At 44.3% G+C, this 27171-nt stretch overlaps 1 protein-coding gene across 1 annotated transcript in view; it reads right to left on the reverse strand.

The window, feature by feature from the left end:
- Positions 1-447: 447 nt before the first annotated feature.
- Positions 448-27171, reverse strand: part of Heatr6 (HEAT repeat containing 6) — a 33536-nt gene continuing 6812 nt past the window's right edge. Inside the window, exons 6-20 of the mRNA XM_075991317.1 lie at positions 26092-26193; positions 24483-24620; positions 22229-22530; positions 21411-21588; positions 19422-19628; positions 18969-19068; positions 14473-14828; positions 12484-12606; positions 11975-12061; positions 8219-8353; positions 7396-7518; positions 6697-6821; positions 5131-5227; positions 4443-4647; positions 448-2699 (exon numbers count right to left, since the gene is read on the reverse strand). Coding sequence (XP_075847432.1) covers positions 2128-2699; positions 4443-4647; positions 5131-5227; positions 6697-6821; positions 7396-7518; positions 8219-8353; positions 11975-12061; positions 12484-12606; positions 14473-14828; positions 18969-19068; positions 19422-19628; positions 21411-21588; positions 22229-22530; positions 24483-24620; positions 26092-26193 — 2850 coding nt within the window. The 3' untranslated portion in view covers positions 448-2127. The remainder of the gene's footprint in view (positions 2700-4442; positions 4648-5130; positions 5228-6696; positions 6822-7395; positions 7519-8218; positions 8354-11974; positions 12062-12483; positions 12607-14472; positions 14829-18968; positions 19069-19421; positions 19629-21410; positions 21589-22228; positions 22531-24482; positions 24621-26091; positions 26194-27171) is intronic.

Below are 27171 nucleotides of genomic sequence, written 5' to 3' on the forward strand. Positions count from 1 at the left end.
CATGACTGTAAGTTTGACTATTATAGATGACTATTAATTTATATTTAATTATACAATATATTTTTAAGTGAGCTGCATAGACATAACACCGCAAACAAGAGTAAAAATATACATACAGAGCCGGGCGGTGGTGGCGCACGCCTTTAATCCCAGCACTCGGGAGGCAGAGGCAGGTGGATCTCTGTGAGTTCGAGACCAGCCTGGTCTACAAGAGCTAGTTCCAGGACAGGCTCCAAAACCACAAAGAAACCCTGTCTCGAAAAACCAAAAAAAACAAACAAACAAACATACATACAGTATAACAAAATTAACATTAAACTTGTATCAATATACAAAAATGCATACCAATGTAAAATATTTAAGACTAGTAGTTTCTTTTCTATTAAAAGTAGATTCAATAATCTACCTTTTAGTCTTAAAACTTCTATATCCCCCCCTTTTTATTTTCAGAAAGAGATCTTTGAATCTAATTTCCTTTGTTCACCTTTTTTGCTAACCATTACCAATAACGATTGTAGCCAACCCCCCTTAAATGATAATATCCATAACCCATCTTTTGGGAACGTGGGTGTTGTTCTCTAAACTACTTCCTGTTGTTTTGGGGCCCTGGTAATCTTTGGGGGAAGCTTGAGAAAATCAGGATAGTTGTTAAGTCTTCTCTAGAGTATTCTGTGAGGATGGATCGTTTCAGGCAGCAGTCTTGAAGCTGTTCTGGATGCTGGATCACTGGGCTATCTGTTTTTATTGATGTCTGGTCCCTTTGGTTTAAAAATATGTAAACTTTAAAAGGTAACTTATCCATCTGCATTAATACAAGTAGACTGTGCATTGTATATAAGTCCGCCAAAGATGAAATTTTAGGTTTGAGCAGGTAAAATATGCATCACGTGTCCTGTAGTTCTTCTAGGTTTATTTATGTCTGTAATCAGAATTTCAGGGGGGTCTTCCCCAATCAAGCCTGATCCATACCAAGTTAGAATGATCCCACAGCCTCTCATTTCCTGTGGAAATAAAAGTAAAACGTCCTCTCCAAAGTATCATGTTTTTTGACTTCTTTTTAAAAGTCAAGACATTTAAAAAATATATAGATTGGTTTAATCCAGTAGTTTTCATAATCCAATGTCTCCTAGCAGCCAAAAAATTTAAAGACAACACAGTAACATATAGGATCCAGACTCTGTGTATTTTCCATTTTTACATTCCATTCCACGTAAAAATGGCCTCGAACTCACAGAGATCCGCCTGCCTCTGCCTCCCGAGTGCTGGGATTAAAGGCATGTGCCACCACCGCCTGGCCTTGGCTCTGTTTTAGAAACCTTTTTCAATGCTTTCTCAGGTTTTATGTGGAATTTTTTGTTTGTTTGTTTGTTTTTGCTTTTTTGAGACAAGGTTTCTGTGTAGCTTTGGAGCCTGTCCTGAACTCACTCTGTAGACTAGGCTGGCTTCAAACTCACAGAGATCCGCCTACCTCTGCCAAGTGCTGAGATTAAAGGTGTGCACCACCACTGCCCATTCATGTGGAAATTCTTGCCTAACATTTGGGCGCCATTTGTAGACAGAAGTTTCTATCCCATCAGCAGCTCCCAAATAAACACACTGAAGCTTATATTAATTATAAATGCTCGGCCGATAGCTCAGGCTTACTATTAACTAATTCTTACAATTTAAACTAACCCATTTCTATTAATCTATTGCCATGTGGCTTGTTACCTCATTTTCTACATTTCTGGCCTCCTAGGTGGCTGGCTGGTGTCTCCTCTGGCTCCGCTCTTTTTCCTCCCAGCATTCTTAGTTTGGTTGTACCACCTATACTTCCTTCCTGGCTACCGGCCAGTCAGTTCTTTATTAACCAATGAGAGTAATATATATTCACAGTGGACAGAATTATTCCACAGTGACCTCAGTTGTTTGGGTCCACACTACATGTACCCTGACTCCTCATATCTTGGTTGTAATTGAACCACTCTCCAAAGTGGCTGAGCCCTTTGAAAAAAGTTAAATAGCCACTAATCCATTCTAAATAAATGCGGAGCGGATGTTCCTGCCCTAGAATAACACTCCATGTATCAAATGCACAAGCTCAGTCTCTGATTCCCATTTGTGACCTGTGAACTGAGGGTGGAAAAGTCACTGGTCTGATGACCCAAGGAGTGCCGCTTGTCCTCCTGAGGAGTCACAGTGAACAGCCAGGATGTCTTCTAAGAAGGCCACAATGACCCTCTTGGCTGTGTCTCCAGCCGGTGTCTGCACACTGCGTATGTGCGTCAGGGCCACTCTGACCATCTGGTCTCTCTCCTGTGGGGTGTGGACTGCACCAGGATCATCTCCCTCCGCTCCTGACTTTAAGAACTGCAGGATGTAGGACTGGATCATATCCCCATTCAGCTCAAGAGTTTCTAGAATGCAGGGGAGGTCGGAGGCACTGGCTAGACTCAAGAGGTGAAGTAGCGCCTGGCAGATGTGGGTCCGTAGGCTGGCACAGTACTTGAATTCCAGAAAGTCTGTGGTGTCCTCACTCTTCTGCAAGGCAGTGACCAATGCATTCCAGATCTGAGCAAACTGTTCTAGGGACCCGTACTGCGCTCTCTTGCCTGGGATGGAAAGGGCTGCGGCAGATCTGATGCGCACTTTGAAGTTCTTGCATGACATCACAACTGATGTCAGGGCCTTGTAGGCCTGGGAGGTCCATGGGGCTGACCCTAGGAAGAATTCACAGTCACTGAAACTAGTAAAGGGTTAGAGTTAGACAGGGTGAGCAGGAGAGGGGTGGGGAAGCATGCACTTTGTGTTCACTCTCATCATGGCCCCATATGATCTGAGGAAGAATGGCCCCACTGGCTCATATATCCTTAGTCATCAGGGAGTAGCCCTGTTTGAGAGGATTAGGAGGCGTGGCCTTGTCGGATAAAGTGTGTCACTTGGGATGGGCTTTGAGATTCCCAGAGCCCACGTCAGGCCCAGCCTCTCTCTCTGCTTGTGGATCAGGATGTAGCTCTGTTACTGCTCCAACTCCACGAGAGCCACCATGTTCCTGCCATGAGGATAAGGGACTAAACCTCTGGAACTAAGCCAGCCCCCGACTAAATGTTTTTCTTTATAAGAGTTGTGGTGGGCATCATGTCTCTTCACAGCAAAAGAACAGAGACCAAGGCTCCTCATAGGAGCAGGGCAGCGAAAGTCAACCTGTGGGATCCCAGGGAAGGGATCAAATACTGATCTCTGGTTTCCTGTTTTCCCTAGACAAGCCTGAAGCATGATCAAAGCCTCTGCTACCCAAATAGGATTTTATCCGTCCAAAGGGGCAAAGCTTGGTGGGAAACGCATGGATGGAACTGCACCCAAACTGCTCCTGGCAGTGCAGGGCTGCACACTGTATGAAACAGTCCTCTTCCTGCTAGGAAAAGGAGTATTCCCTCCCCAGATAGCACCAGGCACTGACTCGCTGCAGCACACTGTGCATTTATTGTTAAGACATAAGAGCACTTCTAATGTCAAGAATATGAAGCTTGCATGGTCTTTTCCCCATTTCTGTGTCCCCCAGCCCTCCTCCCCCAATAGCATGCTTTCACTCCCTCAGAGGTGCTGCTAGACACTCTGGCTTGACTACTAGACACTCTGGCTTGACTGTCTCACTCAAGACAGATGGCAGTTCTCTCAGTCTGTCCCCTTCTTTGCTGCCCACCCCCCAAGAGAAACAGATTCTCTCTATTCCGTGAATGCCAGTGCCACCCACAAGGGCCTCAGATCTCAGTGTCCCGCTGTTCCTGCTCCATTCTTACATGCGTCCTCATAGCTCTGTAGCCCCCAGGCAACTTCTCTACCCTCTCCCAGGCTCTGCTCTGCCTGGACAGCCCCTCACAGGGTGCCTACTCTGCTGGTCCTCGTGGTTGTCCCTTCTCCAGGGACACACCCTTGGCTCTCCAGTCCTGTCAGAGGCAGAGACGTAGGGCCAGTGCTGGCATCCCCAGTGGCTAGGGTCTGTGCACAGAAGAAACCATTAGCCCAAGATGATTTGTCAAGCAAGGCTCATGGTATTCGGGACAGTATGAAGGGGAAAGAAGCCCTGAGCTTCTAGTTCTGAACCCAGAACTTGTGAGATTTGAACCTGTGCTCTTGGTGCCAGCGGTGAACTGTAGATTTGGACAATTTCCTTACCATCTTTTCTCCTAAGTACTTAATGAGAGGACATTGTAGAAACAAGTTAATATCCTGCTTTAGTTTGTTTAACATATGAAGAAGTATTTTCTCAGATTATAAAAAAGACCTTTGTAAATATACTTTAAAATGGCAATAAAACACCTCATCAAACCCACACACCCAATGGCGTATTCCATCATTCCATTAAACTTGATCCCTGTTGTTTTCTAGTCCTGTGACTAAAACCATCGTTGTTAACAACAGCACAGACCTCTGGACAGGCTGAGAGAGGGAAAACATCTTACCAAGTGGCAGAGCAGGATTTTTAAAAACATTTCCCATCGCGTAGCAAGCATTCCATCGGACTTTCATGGCAGCCTCGTTTACAACGGTAGAAATCAGAGCCTGGATAGACTCCTCGATGATTTCAGCAAACCTGGGTCTCTCTATGTGAGACGGTTGTAGAAAATGAAGCAAATTCCCAAGGGCCCGGACTGCGTTGCTTTTGACCTAAAACAAAACATAAAAGGCCTCAGAGTTATTTTGCTGAAGATGTTTCAGACAATATAAATTCTACTTTAAGAAAGACCCTCCATGTCTTACAGCAAGAGAATAAACGAGACATCAACCCTGTGAGGGTGTGAGTCCTCGGAACTGTGCACGTTCAACTTACCCATGTCCGAGCCCATGCTTTTTAAATGGACCATGTAATAGGCACATGCAAGCTTTATCTTTCTTACTTATCAATTCCATTTAAGGATTTTTTCTCTTTCTTTCTTTTTAAATAACAGATAAGCATGAACATATCATGCAGTAGACAATGAGAGAGTGCTGGTACTTTCTGTGGGACAGAAGGCAGTAGAATAAACTGTACGAGTATGGCGTGGACAGCACTCCCCTGAGTGCCTGTGGACACAGATGGTTTAGGACCATCAGACCACCCTGCTGGAGCAGCACAGTTGCAAGTGTGCACCCTTAACGTCTTGTGTGTACCTTGTTTTTGTCCGTGGAGGCTTGTATCGCAGACTGCAACATTTTCAAGAGCAGGAGCCCAGAGAACTCATCCTGAAAACTTGGATCTGGCGTGTCCCTGTCCCACCCAAGGCACATGGCGGGGTAAGAAAAAAAATTACCACTTAAATGTGTGCACACAAAGATACAGTCACCAAGTGTATGAGGGTAAAAATGTCAGGAAAACAGCCTGACAGACCTTTTCAGATTACACTGAGAACTCACACATCTCTTTGTTTGTTTCTTTGTTTTTGAGACAGGGACTCATTATAGAGCTTAGGCTGGCCTGGAATTTGGTATGAAACTTAGGTTGACTTCAAATCTGTGATCCCCCTGCCTCAGCCTCCTGAGTGCTGGGATTATAGGTACATGCCATCACACCTAGGTTTCAACGGCAGTTCTCCATTTAAGAATGTAACCACAGGGGACATCTCAAGATGGACATTTTATGCCCAGAAATGTTCACTGCATATAGACGCCCACAAGCCTAAGTAAAACAACCATTCAAGAAGAGGATGCATCAGGATGCGTCCTGTGGTGGACTCTGTGTCCCGTGTGTTTATTAGACATCCAGCGCAGAGAATGTCTGTACGCTACACATGCTTCTTATGCAGAACCAGGTGACAGAGGAAGCGACGGTGCTGCAGGAAGGAGGCAGATTTTACACTACATGCCCCTTGTGCTCTTCAGGTTCTTTTGACCTGTGACTCTATTCCTTAAAAAAAATACAAACAGATTTCTCCAGTAAAATGCCACTGGGTATCAGCTACACCTCTGGGCAGGCTCCACGCTCATGAGCAGCTGGTAACACAAAGCAGACTCCATGGGGTTTTGGTGGGTAATTTCTGTCTTATTGATTTTTTTTTTTTTTTTTTTGGTTTTTTGAGACAGGGTTTCTCTGCGGTTTTTTTTTTTTTTGATCTTTGTTGAGAGAGAGAGAGAGAGAGAGAGAGAGAGAGAGAGAAAACAAGCATGAAGTTGGGTGGAAAGGGAGGTAGGGAAATCTAGGAGAAATTGTATTTGTATTAAGGGAAATATGATTATATATTATATGTAAAAATATTTAATAAACAAACAAACAAAAGACCTTTGTGCCCAAAGAGCAGGGTATCTGTTACTAAGGTTTCAGATTTCTACTGTGATATTTTTTATAATGTGGGTATACGCTTATGTTAGGACATGGTATTTTTGAATATATACACTGTTATAGAATCATATGTATCTGAATATACAGTAAGAACCAACTAGATTTATTGCTTAAAGGAATATTAAAGTAGTAAAGCTGTTGGTATGATATGGGGGAACTCTTGCTAATTCTTTCACAGTAAGGAGGAAGACCCTTCCAGAGCTCTGAAACAGTGCCGCCCTTGGAAAGACCCTCCCAGAGCTCTGAAACAGTGTCGCCCTTGGAAAGACCCTCCCAGAGCTCTGAAACAGTGCCGCCCTTGGAAAGACCCTCCCAGAGCTCTGAAACTGTGCCGCCCTTGGAAAGACCCTTCCAGAGCTCTGAAACTGTGCCGCCCTTGGAAAGCAGGCTGAGTCACTTACATGTTGATGAGGAGAGTGTCTGTCAGGTTGCCCAGGGACCAGGCTGCTTTGGCACGCACGTTTAATGACTTATCTTGAAGTGACATCAATATAGCATTTGCTGTGTCTGCAACAAATATGACGTCCTGTACAACAAACCAGGCTGTATTACTCAAGGAGTTCATGCTGCTGCCGCTGAACTTTTCACAGAAAGCTATGAGCCTTTTTAATAGTTTGATTTAGAAACCAAATTTATCTATGGAATCGACATGAACCTGTGAGTTACCTGTGCGTTCTGTGCTTGGGTTGTCTCCACTCCCGGCAACAATGTTCTGATAGTGAAGGCATTGCCCAAACACATTGTCTGCACTACACACCCTTCCCATGGATGAACGTCACAGAAGGAATAAAGGAAAACTTCACTGCCCTCTTAGAAAAATGGGTATTAGCTTTCTCAATCATTACTCCCATGTGGGTAATGTCCTCTTTTTTATCTTTAGTTAATCTCTCATTAATTAAACATTTGCTGTACACTACAGTCCTATGCAGTGTGTCAAATAATTAACAAACAAAGCACGGGCACTGCACGTTGTAATAGCAATTAAGGAATCTGATTACACAGCGGGCTTCCTTCACCGCTCAATGAGGAAGCTATATGCCCACAAATCCGCTGGTGGTAAAGGCTCTAAGGAAACAGCGGTAGGCCAGGCTCACTCTCACCTGTCTGAGGCAGGGGAAAAGCACATAGACGCCAAGGGCCCTGGAGGTCGCAGCTTTCACTAAATGGTTCTTGCTGTCGTTCAGGCCGAGCAACATTGTAATACACAAAATCTGCTTGTCATTCTGCAGAGAAGGTTCACAAAAGAAGTCAGACGGAATCACTGCAAGCCAAAGTCTGCCACAAGCAACTGAGCGCTGTGACCCTCAGCTGACCACAGGGCAGGTGCCTGGACACCGGGGCAGCTATCTGAGGCATGATTTTGGGCAAGATACACACAGCATCTCATCATATTACATGTATGGGTAACAACTATGTAAGCCACTGAGGGATAAAGAACAGGAATAGAATTACAGGCTTGTGTACCCCAAATCAGACATGAAATCCACACCTAAAGCAGTGGGATTGGGAGGTGACAGGCTAAGCGAATACCCCATGTGGAGACCTTAACCTAAGTATTTTCACACACTGCTGCTTCTCACGTGACTCCCCCGTGAAGTGCATTATACAAAGCTTTAGAGAAATTCAAGGGAGTCAAAGAGCTGGGGGTGGGACGGCAAGGATGCGGAGCCAAGACTTTTAACTCAGGACACCAAGTGCTTCCTTCGGAAGTCTCGTCAGAGGCTGTGTTGCTCACAAGCATACCTGCCTTCTAGGGCAGAAGCAAGGCTTTCCTGGGGGAGTGGACGGCAATGCTCTCATGGCAAACTCAACAGAAAACAGTTCCTTTTCTAGAGAAGAGGTTGAAAGATTTCAAAACAGAATCACACTGGAGCCCTGCTGCCCAGGATATGGTCCAAGAGTGAGGACATGAGGTTAGGTTACCGGCAGACTGCTGAAGGCCTCTGGCAAGATGGAGGACAGGGCGTCACAGGCGCTCGCTTGCAGAGTTGGGTGCTCTGAACTCTGCAGGGCGTGGGGCAAAGGACCATTCAACATCATAGTCCAGAACATCACCACCTAGAACAGAGGCACAGTTAGAACCACAGCACAGCACCCACAGGAGAACCCGTTGAAGCCATGCCCATCAGGTGTAGCCTTGGAGAGGAAATGTTTTCTGTAGTAGCTTTTCACAGGTGTTTTCACTGGGCGTCTTCCACAGTGATGGAAACAACTTCTGAAATAACTAGGCAGACCCAGTAGGGCACACAGTGTAATCAAGGTGACAACAACAGTGGTGATGGTGGTGATGATGGCAGTGATGATGATGGTGGAAAAAAAACAGCAGAAGGTGCTGTTTCGCAGAGGTTTTATCATAGGCCAGGCATTATTCTAAGTGACTGTCATACATCAACCCATTTTAATCCTCAGCACAATTAAGTGAAGTCTATACCACTACCACAATTTCTACCAAGAAAACAGGCACAAAATACATTGTAATACGCTAGTCAGCATCAAGGTCACTGAGAATCCGGATGTGCCGCCACCTTGCTGGGCTCTTTCAATGTGACCCTGTTTGGGCACAGAAGGCTGTGCACACCAGTCAACAGGATCAGGGGGAGAGCTGGAGCTGTTTCCTATCCCTTCCTGTCTGTAGCACTGCCTGGTGACTTGATCTGTGTAAGCTTTAGCACCTCTTCAACCACACGGGCAAAGATATTTACCTTGAAGTCTACAGTAAGACGTGACACTGTGCTGAGGTCCTGGCACCAGGACAGGCTAGCTCTCAACTTGAGAAGCAGGCTCTGCTGTAGGCACTTTGAAGACTCATCCCTAAGCCCTCAGGGGGTGTCAAGTTGACATGGCCCAGCCATTCCAATTCCTGACCAGCAGAGACCGCAGAGAACAAATGTTCAATGTCTAAAGATGCTACGTGCTTAGGGCTACTTTTGTGCTTGACTAACGCCAGGTAATACAGAAAGTCTGTCTTCTCTCTAGGGGAGGCAATAATAAAGTTGTGAGCAGTTAAGAGGCTTGCCCATGGAGACGGGAAAGAAGGTTAATATCACTGGCTGCTCTTCCAGAGGTCTTGAGTTCAATTCCCAGCAACCATATGGTGGCTCACAACCATCTGTAATGGGATCTGATGCCCTCTTCTGGCCTGCAGGCATACATGTAGATACAGTACTCATATACATAAAATAAATCCAAAAAAATTATTAAAAAGAGAAAAAAAAGGCATGTTCACAGCAACTTGTCTAGCAAGTGGAGAAATCTGGATTCCCATCCAAGTTCTATCTGATGTCCAAACTCACTCCATCTCCTTGCACGTGGTTCCATGAAAGCTCGAGTTGCTGTCTTGGAAAGGAGTTTGGGTATTTAATTCATGGCAAAGATGATGGACATGCAAACAGCAAAGAGAAGGCAGGATGAGGAGGTCACGGGGAGAAAGCTTCACCAACGCTGAGTTCATTTGGGTTTTGGCACCAAGTAGAGAACATTTTGGCGGGATTATATTTCTCATTCAGAGAAGTGGCAGTGTAGGGGCGGCAGACGCAACCTGATCATAGATTTTCCTTTTTAAACTCTCTATATACACATACTGTCATACCCTGGCTGTCATCTTTGGGAACACTGGTCATCTCCTTTGAGATAGTTCTTATTGGCTTGCAGTGTCCCAGTTAGGTGACACTGTCTAGCCAGTGAGCCCCAGGGATTCTCCTGGCCCTCCTTCCTAGCACCGGGATGAGGACCTGCCACCATACCCAGCAACTTTTTTGACATGGGTTCTGGGGATTGAACAAGCCCTTTACCAATGAGTGCTCGCTCTCTCCACTTCCCTTTTGTTCAACTTTTAGTAGGAACCGTACAACGAGAAGTGAGCAGATTAAAGAAATTCTATTCACTGGGCATGAGCATCTTCCCATTTTAAGCCTCTTTAAAAAGAATCGGTTTGCTGGGCAGTGGTGGCGCACGCCTTTAATCCCAGCACTAGGGAGGCAGAGGCAGGCGGATCTCTGTGAGTTCGAGGCCAGCCTGGTCTACAAGAGCTAGTTCCAGGACAGGAACCAAAAGCTACGGAGAAACCCTGTCTCGAAAAATCAAAAAAAAAAAAAAAAAAAGAATCAGTTTGTGAATTAAGGATTATTATTCCTGTTCACAGTAGCAACCTAAGCTCATGAACACAGGCCTGGTTCCCTGCCTTCTCAGTCACACTCCCTGCCTTTCCCCACAATCCTAGTTTGTCTCTTGAGCAGGCAGAATAACCAAATTAAGCTTTCTGCAAGCAAACACCACATTTATCATTACTGGTTGGTTGTATAAATAACCGTGCTACATACTGAACTACACCCTATTCTGGTAATTTCATGTTATGCTAGATTACACATTGGGTTCCTTTTAAAGAAACGTTAGCGTGCACATGTATACTGAAGTACACTTCACAATAGCCAAGATATGGAAACAACCTAAGTGTCCATCAACTGGTAAGATAAAGAAAACGTGGTATAATATATATATATATATACACACACACACATACACACATACATACATACACACACACACACACACAATCACAAGAGATTGTGTTTCAAAAAAGAATGCAATTCTGTCAGTGACTGCAACATGAAGATAATTATATTAAGTGAAATAAGCCAAGCATGGAAATATAAACATCACACACATAGTATCTTTAATTCTTGGAGCCTGTACAAGTTATTCTCACAGGAGTTGAGAGTAGTGGGTGTCTACGAGGCTTCATCAACAGGTAGCAGGTTACAGTTCAGTAGGAATAAGAAGTCCTGGGTCTGGTGAGATGGCCCAGCAGGTATAAAGACACTTGCTGTACAAGCCTGGTGACCTGTGTTTAATCTCTGAAACCCACATAAAGGTAAAAAGAGAGAACCAGCTTCACAAATTATCTTCTAACCTCCACACGTGGCACTGGTATATCCAGTAATAATAAGCAATTTTAATAAAAAAAATCAAAAAGTTCTGTTGTGCTATTCTGGTGTAGGAGGTCCTTCTGTTTATATGTTGCTTTCATTGGTTAATGAATAAAGAAACTGCCTTGGCCTAATAGGGCAGAACTTAGGTAGAGGACAGAACTGAATGCTGGGAGGAAGAAGGGCAGAGAGAGAGAGAAGCCATGGATCCTCCACCTGAGATGGATGCTGGTTATAATCTCTGGTAAGCCACTGCCACATGGCGATATACAGATTAATAGAAGTGGGTTAAATCAAGATGTGAGAGTTAGCCAATAAGAGGCTAGAGCAAATGGGCCAAGCAGTGTTTTAATTAATACAGTTTCTGTGTGGTTATTTCGGGGCTAAGCTAACCGGGCGGCCAGGACGAACAAGCGGGCCCTCCTCCTACAACACTATTCCACAACAGGAACACCACGGTTTGTTCTAGATTTTATTTTTTATTATTATTAGCAGTGTGCACATGTATGACGTTTGTGGACACATCTGTCAAGGTGCACATGTGGATATGAGAGGAAAACCTTGCAGAATTGGTTCTTTATGTGGGTTCTAGGGATCACACTTGGGTTGTCGGGTTTGCATCCTTGGGCGGCAAGCACCATGGTTTTTGGCACTGGAAGAAATGATATCATCTGTTCCACTTCATTACTGAGCCTCAAACTAAAAAGTGCACTAGAGCATGCGGAGAGAACACTGGGAACGGAGGTGTGCTTACCATACTGATGGGCACTCTCTGCTCAGGAGCTGTGCTGGAATCGGGCTTGTACTGCTGTATCAAGCCTGTACCCAGTTCTTCTAGAAGCTGTCAAGACACAAGAAATGAGCTGTCACTATGGAGGTCATGAATACCATGCCTTCAGTTTGGAGAAACCTCAAATCAACAGGAAAAAGTGTTTCTTTTTCCTTTTCTCTCTTTTTTGTTTGTTTGGTTTTTTGAGACAGGGTCTCATTATGTAGCCCTGGCTGGCCTCAAACTTAGAGATCCACCTGCCTCTGCCTCCCTCATGCTGGGGCTAAAAGTGTGAACAGAACTTAGAAAAGGTAATTTCTAACTGGCTTTTCTCTTCTCAGCAACTATGGCACAGGTATTCTTTGAAGGAGTCAAAACCGACACCGACGGTGTTAGCTGCCCCTGAACATAAGAACCAGGATAGGAATACATCCTCTCCTTGTCTGAAACCCGAGAAACCACAGAAGAAGATGTGTCCCTTGTGATGTAATTACCTTCACACCATGGAGCTGAATGGACGGGTTTGCTTCACCCATGCACTTACAGATCACCTCGCCAAGCTCCATCAGGTACAGCTGAGCCATTGAAAAATAGCCCTTTGCCAGGTGAGCCAAAACCTACACAGAGAACAGGCAATTAGCTCATCTGAAAGCAGGTAAGGCTGCAGAATCCAGAAGTGCTTCAACATTTTGGCAGCCACTCACACCTAACATGGACCTTAACTCTGTCACTGAAGACTGTGCTGTGGCCGGCATCCGTTTGCAATGTCTCACTCAAGCCTCAGGGCAATCCTTTGATGTGGATTTTTATGGAATTTAGAGCTGAAAGGACAAGGCTGAGGGTAAAGGGTCCTCAGTGTCCTCAGACAACCAGCAGAACTTGAGCTGTGATGGCTGCTCTTGGCGGTCACTAAAACCCAAGTGGCTGAGCATGCCTCTGAGGGATTTTTTTTTTCTTAATTAAATCATTTGAAGTGGGGAGACCCACTTTTAATCTGGATCTTTTGCGGAAAAACCACCTTTAATCTGGGCCATGTTGTAGGAGGCTGTTTGTTCCCAGCTGCTCAAATTCCCGAAATAATCACACAGAAACCATATTATTTGCAAAACTGTTTGGCTAATAACTTAAGTATATTTCTGGCTAACTCATATCTTAAATTAACCCATCTCCATTAATCTGTGTATCGCCACAAGGCTGTGGCTTACTGGGTAAAGTACTGGTGTCTATCTCCAGTGGGGCTACATGGCTTCTCCTGACTCTGTCTTCTTTCCCAGCATTCAGTTTAGTTTTCCCCACCTAGCTCTACTCTGCTCTATCAGGCCAAGCCAGTTTCTTTATTAACCAAAGGTATTCATAGCATACAGAGGAGAATCCCACATCAGGGCCACACCTTCTGCTCGCAGTCTATATAAAGGACATGGAAGAAGGAAGCTTTTGCTGTTTGCCCGCTTGCTCTCACTTTTACTAGCAGGTCCGTTCCTCCACTAGAATTAGAGCCTACATTTTTGGGATTCTGGTTTATGCTGAAGACCCGTTCAGACATCCATCCTTATGGACTGAACAACCACTGGGTTCTTGGATCTTCTGTTGGTAGACAGCCATTTTTGGGCTAGCTGGACCACAGTCTGTAAGCCATTCTAATAAATCCCATATATATATATATATATATATATATATAAATGGATATACATGTTCATTCTATCAGTTCTGTTCCTTTTAAGCACTGGTTCTCAACCTTCCTAATGCTGCAGCCCTTTAGTACAGTTCCTCATGCTAAGGTGACCTCCAACCATAAAAGTATTTTGTTGCTACTTCATAATTGCAATTTTGCTACTGTTATGAATTGTAATGTAAATATCTGATATGTGGCCCCCAAAAGGGTCACAACCTACAGGTTGAGAAACTCTGCTCTAGAGAGCCCTGGCTATACACAACTCTGTGTTTTAGACTACATCTGAGTACAGGGGTATTTTCTTTTTTTTTTCTTTTCAAAATTTTTATTTGTTATTTATTTACTTTGTGATGAGTTCTTACTATGTAAACCTGTGTGGTTTGGAACTTGCTATGTAAACCCGATTGGCCTTGAACTCTTAGAAATCTGCCTGCCTCTGCTTCCCAAGCATTCAAATTAAATACACAGACCAACAGACTTTGAAAGGAGTATTTTCTTCCTTCCAAAGAGCAATAATTTTGTTTCAATAAATAGATACAAGATGACAACAAAGAATTTATAGAGAACTAACTTTAGCTGTAGAAGTCAAACTTAATGATATTCACCTGTCATACAATACTTGAAGTGACTACAGTAGTCTGGAACAAAAGAACAGAAATATACCCAACAATTTACAAGGACTGCGCTAAGCAAAACAACAGAGCAAAAGCCACACCTAAAGGGGCGGCCACTTCATGCACGTGCACCTCAGTCACTCTCCTGAGAAGGAATGGTCCCTTTCTAACAGACAGGAAGACACGGCGTGTCCTACCTGCAGAGCTTCCAGCCGCATGGGGGAGGGTTCATAGGTGCTTCCCAGGGAAGAGCCAGCATCGCTACCTGAGCAGGAATCCTCCCTGGGCAGAACCACAGTGGAGATGCAAAGTCGGATGAGCCAGCAGGGCTCTGCAGATGCCTTTGGCGAGCTGACTGACGCTTCCTCCAGAGAGGGTCCTGCAGGGACTTTCTTCCAGCAGTCAGGAGTGCTGAGGTGGGGAGTTGCTGAACTGCTGTTGCTGAGCCCAGAGGAGCAGGGCTGCTGCAGGAGCAGTTGGACTTCCGGCAAAGGCGCATGAGTAGACACTATAGCCCCTAAGAGTGTGAGACTCGACACGCGAACATTAACATCTGCCCAAAGAAAGACAGAGCATCACAAATCACTGACATAAATGTCGTAAGTGCTGTAGTTATCCCTGCTAGCAATTAAGAATTGCTAGGTTCTTCTTTAATTAGGTATAATTAAACCCCTAATTTCAGTTCATAGAGAATATGGGACAATATCATAAAAAAACAACATGACAAATCAAGAACATTATTCTACAAGACAACTGACTAGGAGTATCCAAATATGAATACTAGGAAAAAATCAAAATAGGTGGTGAGGTTTCTTGATTTAAAAAGACCACAGAACCCAGGCATGGAGCTGTATATCTGAATTCCTAGCACTTGGGGGTGGGAGAGATGGTTCAGTTGGTAAAAGCACTTGCTGCTCTTGCAGAGAACTAGAGGTTGGCTCCCAGCATCCACACGGTGCAGCTCGCAACTGCCTGTAACTCCAGTTCCTGGGGATTTAGTGCTCTCTTCTGGCCTCCTAGGTATCCGAATACATATGCACATACTTACCCACAATCACAAAAATAAAACCAGTTTGTCTTTACAACGCTAGCACTCTGGAGGGTAGGGGAGGAGGACATTTGAGGCCAACCTGAGCTACATAGGGAGACCTCATTTCAAAAACAAAACAAATAGAAACACTATAGTGGTACATATAGTAACAAAAATTATTAATCCATGAACATGAATGATCACAGGATTTAAAAGAAAAAAGCTATTAAAAACAAAAAACAGGGTTGGAGTATCTCAGTGATTGAAGCAATTGCCCTAAGCATGAGGACTGGAGAACCCATATCCATGCTGAGTGGGTGTGGCGGCCCACACGTAATTCCAGTGCTCAGAAGACCAGGGATGGGAACCCAGGAACAAAGTGTCTATCCAGAGATCTGGTGCAACTGAGAAACGTTCTCAATGAAGTGGACAGACTGAAGAACATGCCGATGCCAATCTAGGGCCTTCACATGTGTGCCCCCCCCCACAAAAGTTCATATACACATACACTCACACCACACATACATAACACACGAGGGGAAAAGCTAGAAGGTCTGCATTCGAGTTCAGTTTTCTACATCTGGTTGTCTAGCAGCCCCAGCACCATTTACTGAAGAGTTATTTTGGTTATTTTGCTGTATCAGCTAATGGTGATGGATGTGGGTATGTTTCCAGGTTTTCTATTCTCTTCTGACCTATATTCGACACTGTCTTTACTGTAGTTTTATAGTAGGTTTTGAGGTGCTGACACACCTGGGGTCTTGCACCCTCTAGGCAAGTGTTCCACTGAGTTTGACCTCTAGCCTAACTTCTCTATCAGTACTGTTTCCTATTCTAGGTCTTTTGCCTGATAAATGTGAGAACCTATTTGCCAATGCTATACAAAATGACCTGCTGTGCTTTTCACTGGGATCAAGTTTGGGAGAACCGACACTGAACCCTATCCACGAACAAGGACTCTTCCATCTCATCCATCACTTTCTAGTGTTCATATGAACCTGCTATAAATTTTGTTAGATTCATATTTAGAATTTGATCATTTTAAACAATGAAAACACTCAAGTACAAAGTCAAATATTTGAAAGGGACTGTTGAGATATGTCCATCTCCTGGGGCTGAAGATGCAACTAAAGAGAAACAGGCACCGTTAGACAAGCAGCTGCCTGCACTAGGAGCCTTGGGCTCTAACTTGTACCTTTTGCCATCACTGTGATGAGAGGCCTCAAGGCAGGACTGTGTCCTGATTTACAGACCTGTGGGCTGAACTTGGCCTCTCATGCCAACCTTACAGAATAGGTGAAGTCTTCCTGTTATGAGGAAATGGGGTTCTGGATGGGCCATAGCTGTGAGGATGGAAGAAGAGGGAGCTGTAGATCCTCAGACTGACTCCAGGGCCAGTATCTCTCCCATAGTGTTCCAGAAAATATTGCACATTCCAGAAAAAGCTCTACAACTCTGAGTGAAAACTTAGATGTAAGAGGGAGCCTGATCTGAAATCTTGCAAACAAAGAGGAACATTCTAAAGGCAGGTGCTGAGAGCCCATACACATATGTGGGAACATTCTAAAGGCAGGTGCTGACAGCCCGTACATATGTGTGGGAACATTCTAAAGGCAGGTGCTATCAACCCATACACATGTGTGGGAACATTCTAAAGACAGGTGCTGACAGCCCATACACATGTGTGGGAACATTCTAAAGGCAGGTGCTATCAACCCATACACATGTGTGGGAACAATTTAAAGACAGGTGCTGACAGCTTATACACATGTGTGGGAACATTCTAAAGACAGGTGCTGAGAGCCCATACACATGTGTGGGAACATTCTAAAGGCAGGTGCTATCAACCCATACACATGTGTGGGAACAATTTAAAGACAGGTGCTGACAGCTTATACACATGTGTGGGAACATTCTAAAGGCAGGTGCTATCAACCCATACACATGTGTGGGAACATTCTAAAGACAGGTGCTGACAGCCCATACACATATGTGGGAACATTCTAAAGGCAGGTGCTAACAGCCCATACACATGTGTGGGAACATTCTAAAGACAGGTGCTATCAACCCATACACATGTGTGGGAACATTCTAAAGACAGGTGCTGACAGCCCATACACATGTGTGGGAACATTCTAAAGGCAGGTGCTGAGAGCCCATACACATGTGTGGGAACATTCTAAAGACAGGTGCTGACAGCCCATACACATGTGTGGGAACATTCTAAAGGCAGGTGCTGAGAGCCCATACACATGTGTGGGAACAATTTAAAGACAGGTGCTGACAGCCCATACACATGTGTGGGAACATTCTAAAGGCAGGTGCTATCAACCCATACACATGTGTGGGAACAATTTAAAGACAGGTGCTGACAGCTTATACACATGTGTGGGAACATTCTAAAGACAGGTGCTGAGAGCCCATACACATGTGTGGGAACATTCTAAAGGCAGGTGCTATCAACCCATACACATGTGTGGGAACAATTTAAAGACAGGTGCTGACAGCTTATACACATGTGTGGGAACATTCTAAAGGCAGGTGCTATCAACCCATACACATGTGTGGGAACATTCTAAAGACAGGTGCTGACAGCCCATACACATATGTGGGAACATTCTAAAGGCAGGTGCTAACAGCCCATACACATGTGTGGGAACATTCTAAAGACAGGTGCTATCAACCCATACACATGTGTGGGAACATTCTAAAGACAGGTGCTGACAGCCCATACACATGTGTGGGAACATTCTAAAGGCAGGTGCTGAGAGCCCATACACATGTGTGGGAACATTCTAAAGACAGGTGCTGACAGCCCATACACATGTGTGGGAACATTCTAAAGGCAGGTGCTGAGAGCCCATACACATGTGTGGGAACAATTTAAAGACAGGTGCTGACAGCCCATACACATGTGTGGGAACATTCTAAAGGCAGGTGCTATCAACCCATACACATGTGTGGGAACAATTTAAAGGCAGGTGCTGACAGCCCATACATATGTGTGGGAACATTCTAAAGACAGCTGCTGACAGCCCATACACATGTGTGGGAACATTCTAAAGGCAGGTGCTATCAACCCATACACATGTGTGGGAAAAGCCAAGACATACAAGCAGTATCTTTGCAGTCAAGGAGATGTGAACCAACTTCAAAAGACCTTATGTAAACCACACAGATGGCATTACAGAAGTTAGGGTTTTGTTTTCTCCTCAATATATGATATCACCCACCTATCCATCTATCCACCCGTCCATTCTGTCTATCCATCTACCTATCCACCCTTTCTTCCATCCATCTACCCTCCATCCATCTACCCATCCATCCATCCATCCATCCATCCACCCACCCATCCACCCTCCCCTCCATCTACCCATCCATCCATCCATCCATCCATCCATCCATCCATCCATCCATCCATCCATCACGATCTCTCTAAGATGCAGTTTGCTCACTGTCCTAAGACGTCGAAGCAGCACTCAACTCAGTTGGTTCTCCAGCTCCTTCCCTTCCCTCAAACAGACATCTAGTTGTTTATACCTTTGACAAACTGAGACTAAGCAAACATCTTAGAGCTGAAGAGGTGCTCTCAATACTTACTTCTCTTTCTTTTAAACACTGATAGTCTACATTTGACAAAAAGAAGCAGTTAGCACTACTAACCTTTGTGGCGGATGTAAGGTTTTATGTGGTTCCAGACTTTGGTCAGCAAGCTGAGTTTCAGGCGGTTGTAGGGGGCATTTGATACTAGATTTGCAAGGCACTGTAACAGAACAGAAACATACATTCACACACACACAATAATATTTTCTATCTTTATTTTTGTGAGTATGTATGTGTATATGGAGGTCAGAAGGTGACTGTGGGAATCTGTTCTCTCCTCCTACCACATGAATTCTGGAGATCAAACTTGGCTTGCTGGCAAGAGCCTTTACCCACAGAGCCAGTTTTAAAGGTCTATTTACTAAAAGAAAACCAGTCTTTTTAATGTCTACAGTAAGATTAAGTACAGACTTTCAAACAGGTGTCTTTAATATAATTATTACTTATACTTTCAGGTGATGTAAGACATACAAACTGAAGCCTCTCTCAAGCTGAAGGTAACTTGGGACTTACCTTAATTATCTGGGTAAGGGTCTGAGACGATGACTCTGCCACCAAAGCTAACAGAAGACATCTGTGCAACTCTCTAATGCTGGACGCAATTGTTACGGAGAAAGGAGTGAAAGCCATTTTGTGGTCAGTGGTGTCCTCAGCAATAGAAAGAAACTGTTTCGAGCCTTCCAAGATGGCAGACAAAACTTGCAAGGCACAGGCACGCGTCTGGAATGTCAAGATGATTCACACCGGTCAGTTAGAAGTCGGGACCCAGGCTCCCTTCTTTCTATAGGCTCAATTCTCCAAGTCCTCAGAGCCATCTTATTAGATAACAGAAAGGGGAGGCGGCATCAGGTACTGAGGGCAGCTACAAGGTAGCCACTTGACCACATGTAAGGTCGCCATGGGACAACAGTGAGGCAGAACTCTAAGTTCTACTACTACCACAGCACACGGATCTGGAGCCCTAAGTGTGGGAATGATTAGATCAGAGACCTACATATCTAAGTATCAGGCTGATGAAAAGAGAACTCAACAGCTCAAGAGTACCCACTTACATTCTACTCTGAAGCACCTGAGTGTGTGTTTGTGTATATTAACAACAGTAATTCAATGTTTAGAAACACCTGGGTGTATCTGATAACGGATGTAAGCTGTGTATGTTTATGGTGTGCACATCTGCATGCACATGTGTCTTCCTCAGTTGCTCTCCACTTTAATTTTTGAGACAAGGCCTCTCATTGAACCTGGAGCTTACAGGTTTGGTGGGGCTGGCTGATCAGCAAGTCCTAGGGATCCACCTGTCTCCACCACCCAGTTCTTTACAGGTGTTGGGGACCTGAACTCATGTCTTCATGCTTGAACAGCAAGCACTTTAAGCACTGGGCCATCTCACAGACCCTAACTATGATCTTATGGACAGAAAGGGGAAAAAATACATTTTAGTCATGGATTGCTGTTTATTTAAGGAAGAGTCAGTTACAGGTGACTGTGAGCTGACAACTGGGTGCTGGAAATCGACCCTGGGTCCTCTGGAAGTGCAGTCAGTGCTCTTAACCACTGAGCCAAGCTCCAGCCCCATCTTATATGTAATTAACAACTCAAATGATTACAGAGCATTCTAATATACGGTGGATTATATTCTCCTTTTAGAAAAAAACCTTAAAAATAGGTAAAATATGTAATAGGGCTAATTAAAGTATCCACACTGGTGGGTTACCTAAGGAAAGCGTGGTGCTCCTCAGTGTGACTTTTTAATATTCATTGCTGCACGGCTGAGAGCAGGCAGACTCTTTTCCTTCCTTGCTTGAGAGCTAGTTTCCAGAGAAGAGTGAATGTATCTATCTAAACAGAGGCAGATACTCCATTGGCCACTGGGTAGTTGCTGATCCTATCCAGACTGCCAAACTATTGTTGTCTCTTTTCTGAAATTGATTTTTTTTCTCATTAAAATATGTAAATCTTTCATTTTCTTAAAAGATATGGGGAAATTGTTAGGACCTTATTTTATGTATAGTACTATCTTGGGTTTTCACAAACAATACAGGCACTTTTCTAAGCTTTAGATGGTCTCTACAACCACGGACACACTACATGCCACTGGGTTAAGCCTCTACAACCACGGACACACTACACACCACTGGGTTAAGCCTCTACAACCACGGACACACTACACACCACTGGGTTAAGCCTCTACAACCACGGACACACTACACACCACCGGGTTAAGCCTCTGCAACCAGATATACTACATTCTATTGAGTCAAGTCACTCCTGAGCCACAGCTTCAGTGGGGCTCACGGGAGACACAAGAAGTGATAGCTCAGTGTGCTCTGACTTCAAGCAAAACCCTGGGCTAAGACATAATCTTAATATGCGGTCCACAGAAGCCTGTCCCCAGCCATTTCCTGCTAGCAAGGTTCTCAAGTCAGGAGCCAGGACGGTGAAATGAGAGCAGTATTCACAGACCAATAGGGCAAAGGGGAAAGACATAGAACTGTGTCTTACCTTTGGAGATGGGTCCTTTAATGTGAGTGTCATTAAGGACACAGACTGTGGGCTTCCAAGCTCGGGCGTGTCAGGAACAAAGGCTGACCAGTAGCCATAGAGAACTTTTTTTTCTATGGATTTGATCGTAGAAAGAAAACAAGCTAACGCTCTTTGGCGAACCTTGGCTTGGTACGACCTTTCATAGAGAGAAGAAAGTTTAACAAGTTTAAAAATGCAAAGGAAAGGCTATTTATTCCCACCAGTCCAAATGATTTGAGAAATTAAGCATCCTGAGTATCCCTAGGATGTTACCATCCTTTTCAAAGTATGATCAAAACACATTAGGTAATTTTGCTACAAGCTATTAATATTAAGGCTGAACCAGAGTGAGACAAGAAACAGCGCAGAGTGTCCACTCATCTACCCAATGGATACACCGAATGACCTTATGGGGCCACAGCACTTGAGGTGGGGACACATACACAAAGCCCCTGCCCTTCACACGCTTTTTAGTGGAAGTGACAGATGGTTCAAGAAAGAACTGTAACATACTTCACATGACACCAGGGCAAAGGTGAACTGCAGGGTCATGTAACAGAGTGGAGGTGCAGAAAAAGCTTCCCAGCAACGATGACTTGTGAGCTCACTTTGAAGAGGACTAGTGGCTAACAAGACGAAAAGGCCAGAGGGGGCAAAGAATCATGAAAGTAGATCCAGCAGGCGGCCATGGGTCAAAGTGAAGTTGACCTTTAAGGTCAACGCTACATGGCAGGCAGGTTCTTAAGTCACACGCAACTACAAATACCAGGTAGAACATTATAACAAAATACTACTACCTCATTTCCCCCTGCATGCCTCCTTCCGAATCGGAGTAGTCTGACTCACTACTGCTGGCTCGTTTCCAGCTGGAGGAGGCGAAGGGCCAGACCTGTTCTCTTCCTGCAGCTCTGTCTCCATCCACAGGCAAACTCTCGGCGCCCCGGGGGGAGAAGCGCCAGTTATTCTCGCCACATGTGTTCACCCTGCCCCTGCTGAGGCCTGGGGCTGCTTCGACTTTACCACTGGATTCTTCCTCCTCCTCCTCCTTCTCTCCTTGTTGGGCTTTCTTTGGTTTTACTTTGTGCTTTTTCTTTTTGTTCTAATTTTAGGAGCAAAGACAATATATATATATATATATATATATATATATATATATATATATACACACACACATACACATACACACACACACGTATGTATACATACACATACACAACGTACATACTTATATATATTCACACATACACATATACATATATATTATGAGTCATTCCAAAACTACTTTTTAACTGACATCATAGGTACTCTCTCATTTGAAAGTGACTGGAGATGTCCCTAACAAGCAGTTTGAAGAAAGGAGAAAAAAGAACACAAGCAGAGTGGCAGGATGTGCCAGGCACAATGCATGACATAGTCCTGAACTAGAAACAAGGAATAAGGTTCCTGGACACAGCAACCACATAGCCTAGGCTTTTCCAAGTGACTCTGGAACCACTTCTGAGTATCACTCCCTCACCTGGAAGCACCAGGCATAGCTGTAGAGAAGCTGGCCTTCTCCAGAGCTTCTGCCAGAGCTCGAAAGCCTGTGGAACATGAGCATAGCCCATCACCCTCTAGGCAGAAGCACCCTCATCTATTGCTTAAAGTGGTCCTGACCTACACTTTCTCTGCAAAAATCTGTGGTTCTTCGCAGCCACAAATCTGACCATGCCATTTTTCTATGACTCCTACATCACTTACACATAAACCACAGATTCTGTAACACTGTGTAAGATCCTCCACATACCTGCAAACAACAGGAGCCATACACACACTTACTCCGTATCTATGCAGCTCTGATTCCTATCCCTCCACCTTGTTATTCATTCTGGAGTCTCCATTTAGCTATCACATCTTAAGCAAACCTCATGTATACACCAGTTTTGTTTTGCTGTTTTGTTTTTTTAAATATAGGTGACAAGGATATGAACTCAAGTCCTTATGTTTGTGCAACTGGTACTTTACCTAGTGAGCCATCTCTCCAGGCCCTAGTCCCTGAACTTTTCATGCTTCCCCCAATGCCTTAATGCTGTGGGAGAATACTCTTGAACACTGTAAAGATTTGTCACCTGTATTGGTTTAATAAAACACTGATGGCCATTAGCCAGGCAGGAAGTATAAGTGGGGAAACCAGACTAGGAGAATTCTGGGAAGAGGAAAGATAGAAAGTCAGTCATCAGCCAGACGCAGAAGAAGCAAGATTAGAATGCCTTACTGAGAAAAGATACCAAGCCACAAAGCTAAACATAAATAAGAATTATGGGTTAATTTAAGTTGCAAGAGCTAATTAATAATAAGCCTGAGCTTATAGGCCAAACAGTTCATAATTAATATAAGCTTCTGTGTGTTTCTTTGGGACAGAATGGCTACAGGATCAGGAGAGACAGAAACTTCTAGCTACATCTTAGTGTAGCCCATGTATAAATGTTGAATAAATAAGGGAATTTCCAATTTAAGCACTCTTTGTCTGCTGTCACGTTTCTAGAAACAAATCTTGGTCACCCTATGAATGCTCCAGAGTCTCGGGAAAAGACAGCTGTCTAGAAAGGCTGGGGAATGTGACAGGAGCATCATGGGCTTTAATGGCTCTAAAGAATGACTGTGACGTTATGACCCAAGGCTAACTGCAGCCCACCCTGAAACCTGTTTCTATTAAGCTTCACTGAAATGTAGCCCATCTGCTTCCACAGAGAATTCCTGGTTGCTTTGCACCACGTTACCTGTGATAGCCAGCCCTTTACAAAAAGAAGTATACTGATCCTTCTTGGCTTTGAGGGTCTAGAAAGGAGTCTTCACAGCACTGATGTAAAGCAAATGCTTGTTTGTAGCGGTCACAATGCCTAGACCTCTCAGAAGTACAAGGTACTCTAACTGACATTCTCAGCAATCTGATCAATTTTATATTTCTGTATTAACTACAATAACTTGAAAACAAATTCCTAGTGGCACACACACGCACACAGTAAGCACGCGAACAATCCACAGCTGAAATCTCAATGGACAGAAATGTACCGCAGATAGTCGAGCAGCACTGGGTTCTGGTTGCTGTGGTTGAACGGGTGATCGTCCATCATACTGAGGAAGTGGAGTTGGGTATAGCACTGTGGGCATCTCTATGTTTAATCCAGGGAGTCCGTGAAACATGGCTTTCTGACAAGGAAAGGTGAGGAGAAACAAATGCCATATAGATCAGAAACGGAATCAGCTCGTTCTCACTGAAGCACAAACCAATGTTTAAGAACTATTACAGAGGGCTGGAGAGATGGCTCAGAGGTTAAGAGCACTGCTTGCTCTTCAGAGTCCTGAGTCCAATTCCCAGCAATCACATGGTAGCTCACAACCATCTATAATGAGATCTGGTGTCCTCCTCTGGCATGCAGTCATACATGTGGGCGGAACATTGTATACATTAAAAAAAAAAACTATTACAGAATAAAAATGATCAGGTGGTGGTGGTGGTACATGCCTTTAATCCCAGCACTCAGGAGGCAGAGGCAGGTAGATCTCTGTGAGCTCAAGGCCAGTCTGATCTACAGGAGTTAGTTCCAGGACAGGCTCCAAAGCTACAGAGAAAATTTGTCTCAAAAAACAAACATATATATATATATATATATATATATATATATATATATATATAAATGAGACAAAGGAGATAACTTAAGGTTAGTGCTCAGAGAAGTATTTAACCTCATCTATGTCCATGTCTCTCCAATGCTCATGATTTCATCTGATTTCAGAGACTGGGCATGGCAAGTAAGTACTGGGATGGGCAAGAATGCAGCTGGATCTGCTGCACTGGTCACACCAGATTAGGTTTAGTTTTAGTGCATCTGTAATTTTTATTTATCAAATCACTTTTATCCTGTTATTTTATTGGTCACAAATTGTTTAAACTAATTTATTATTTTTTTAAGGTTTATTTATGTGCATGAGAGTTTTGCCTGCCTGTATGTGTGCCATGTGTGTACCAGGTGCCTGTGGAGGTCAGAAGAGGGGATTGGATCCCATGGAACTGGAGCTGTGAATGGTTGTGAGCCACCAAGTATGTGCCGGGTACTCTGTAAAAGGAACCAGCACTCTTAACCAACAAGCCATCTCTCCAGCGCCTAATTTACTGTTTTTATTTATTCATCTATTTCCATATTTGTTCCTCTCTATTTAAGGATTAAGAGAAAGTAATTAAAATATTGGTCACAGATGGCTTTGACCTGAGGTGAACACCGTGTCTCTGATTCTTCCTGGATGAACTGAAAGGCTCTGGGTCTCAGAGGATGACCCGATTTTCCCATTGTGTGCAGGCTCAGGAGCTAGCAATGGCAGCCTACTGCTCCTTAAGTACAAAAAGGGAAAGGTGGGTTCAAGATCATTTACAGATTATATCATTTACAGATTATACCTCACTACTGATTCTTTTCTGAGATTCCAAAGTAATTCTTAAAACTTTGATATATTGATTGTGGTTGTCCTCTGCTCTTAATTTGAACTGAGTACACTTGAATATGAACAATTTACTTTGCTCTTATAATCCACTTGAGATCTTCTAAGTCATAGAGGGCTGGCCAGAGAGGTGCAAGGACAGGAGAGCCCACACTTGGGATGTGAAGCTAAAGACTCGCCTCACCTTCAGCACCGCGAGGAGCGCACCCAGGTGCTCAGTTTCCGTCATTCTCATCTTCCCGCCATTAAGAAGGGACTGTATGCCTTTCAGTGCGTTCTGTAACAACTGAGGGGAGGGCAGCAGAGATGCAAGTTAGAAGACAGAGTAAGACCTGGTTCCTCAGGGACCAACTCTAACTGTTAGAACAGAAGAGACGAAGGAACATTTTAAGCAGCACACACAGCAGAGACGGGACCAGAGACCAGGGTTGATGAGCGCCCTGGGCATCCGTCTAGAAGAGCCCTCTTACTGTGTACACTTCTAAGTCAGCAAGCATAACTGAGCAAGAAAGCGGGTGGGTGAGACTGCAGAAGGGGTGCAGAGGGCCTGTGAGACAGCTCAGCAGGTACGGTCGCCTGCCGCCAAAGCTGACGACCTGAGTTCAGTTCCCAGGACCCACCTGGTGGAAGGAGAGAACCAACTTCTCCAACATGTCCTCTGAGCTCCACACAAGTGCTGAGGCATGCCCACATGCTCACATACACATACATAAAGTGCACATAAAAGTTTTTAGCTGGGCAGTGGTGGTGCGTGCTCTTAATCCCAGCACTCAGGAGACAGAGGCAGGCAGATCTCTGTGAGTTTGAGGCCAGCCTGGTCTACAGAATGACTTCCAGGACAGCCAGAACTGTTACACAGAGAAACCTTATCACAAAAACCAAACAAATGATAAAAAAAAAAAAAAAGTTTTTTTTTTTTTTTTTTAAAGGAGCAGAGAGAAGATGTGAAAAGCTCTGTAATGAACACCCTGAGTGGCTCCTAAAGGCCAAGGCACGGGTGGGAGGGCAGTTCTGATCAAGTGCCCTCACTTCTAGAACTCCATCCTTCAGAAATCCCCCACAGGGGAAGCAGTGAACCGCAGACTTGTTGAAATAGTGGGAGAAGTCGACTTTCATGAATTACGGCTGTGACAATTACATACGCTAACACAGGCTAAATGTGAAAGTCAACAACACTGACATGATTCTGTCACACATTTTAAATGCTTTATCTTGTGCACCACATAAAAGCCCCACAATATGGGCAGAACATGGAGGCACCAGG

The sequence above is a fragment of the Microtus pennsylvanicus genome, chromosome 11, assembly GCF_037038515.1.
Source record: "Microtus pennsylvanicus isolate mMicPen1 chromosome 11, mMicPen1.hap1, whole genome shotgun sequence".
Classification (NCBI taxonomy): Eukaryota; Metazoa; Chordata; class Mammalia; order Rodentia; family Cricetidae; genus Microtus; species Microtus pennsylvanicus.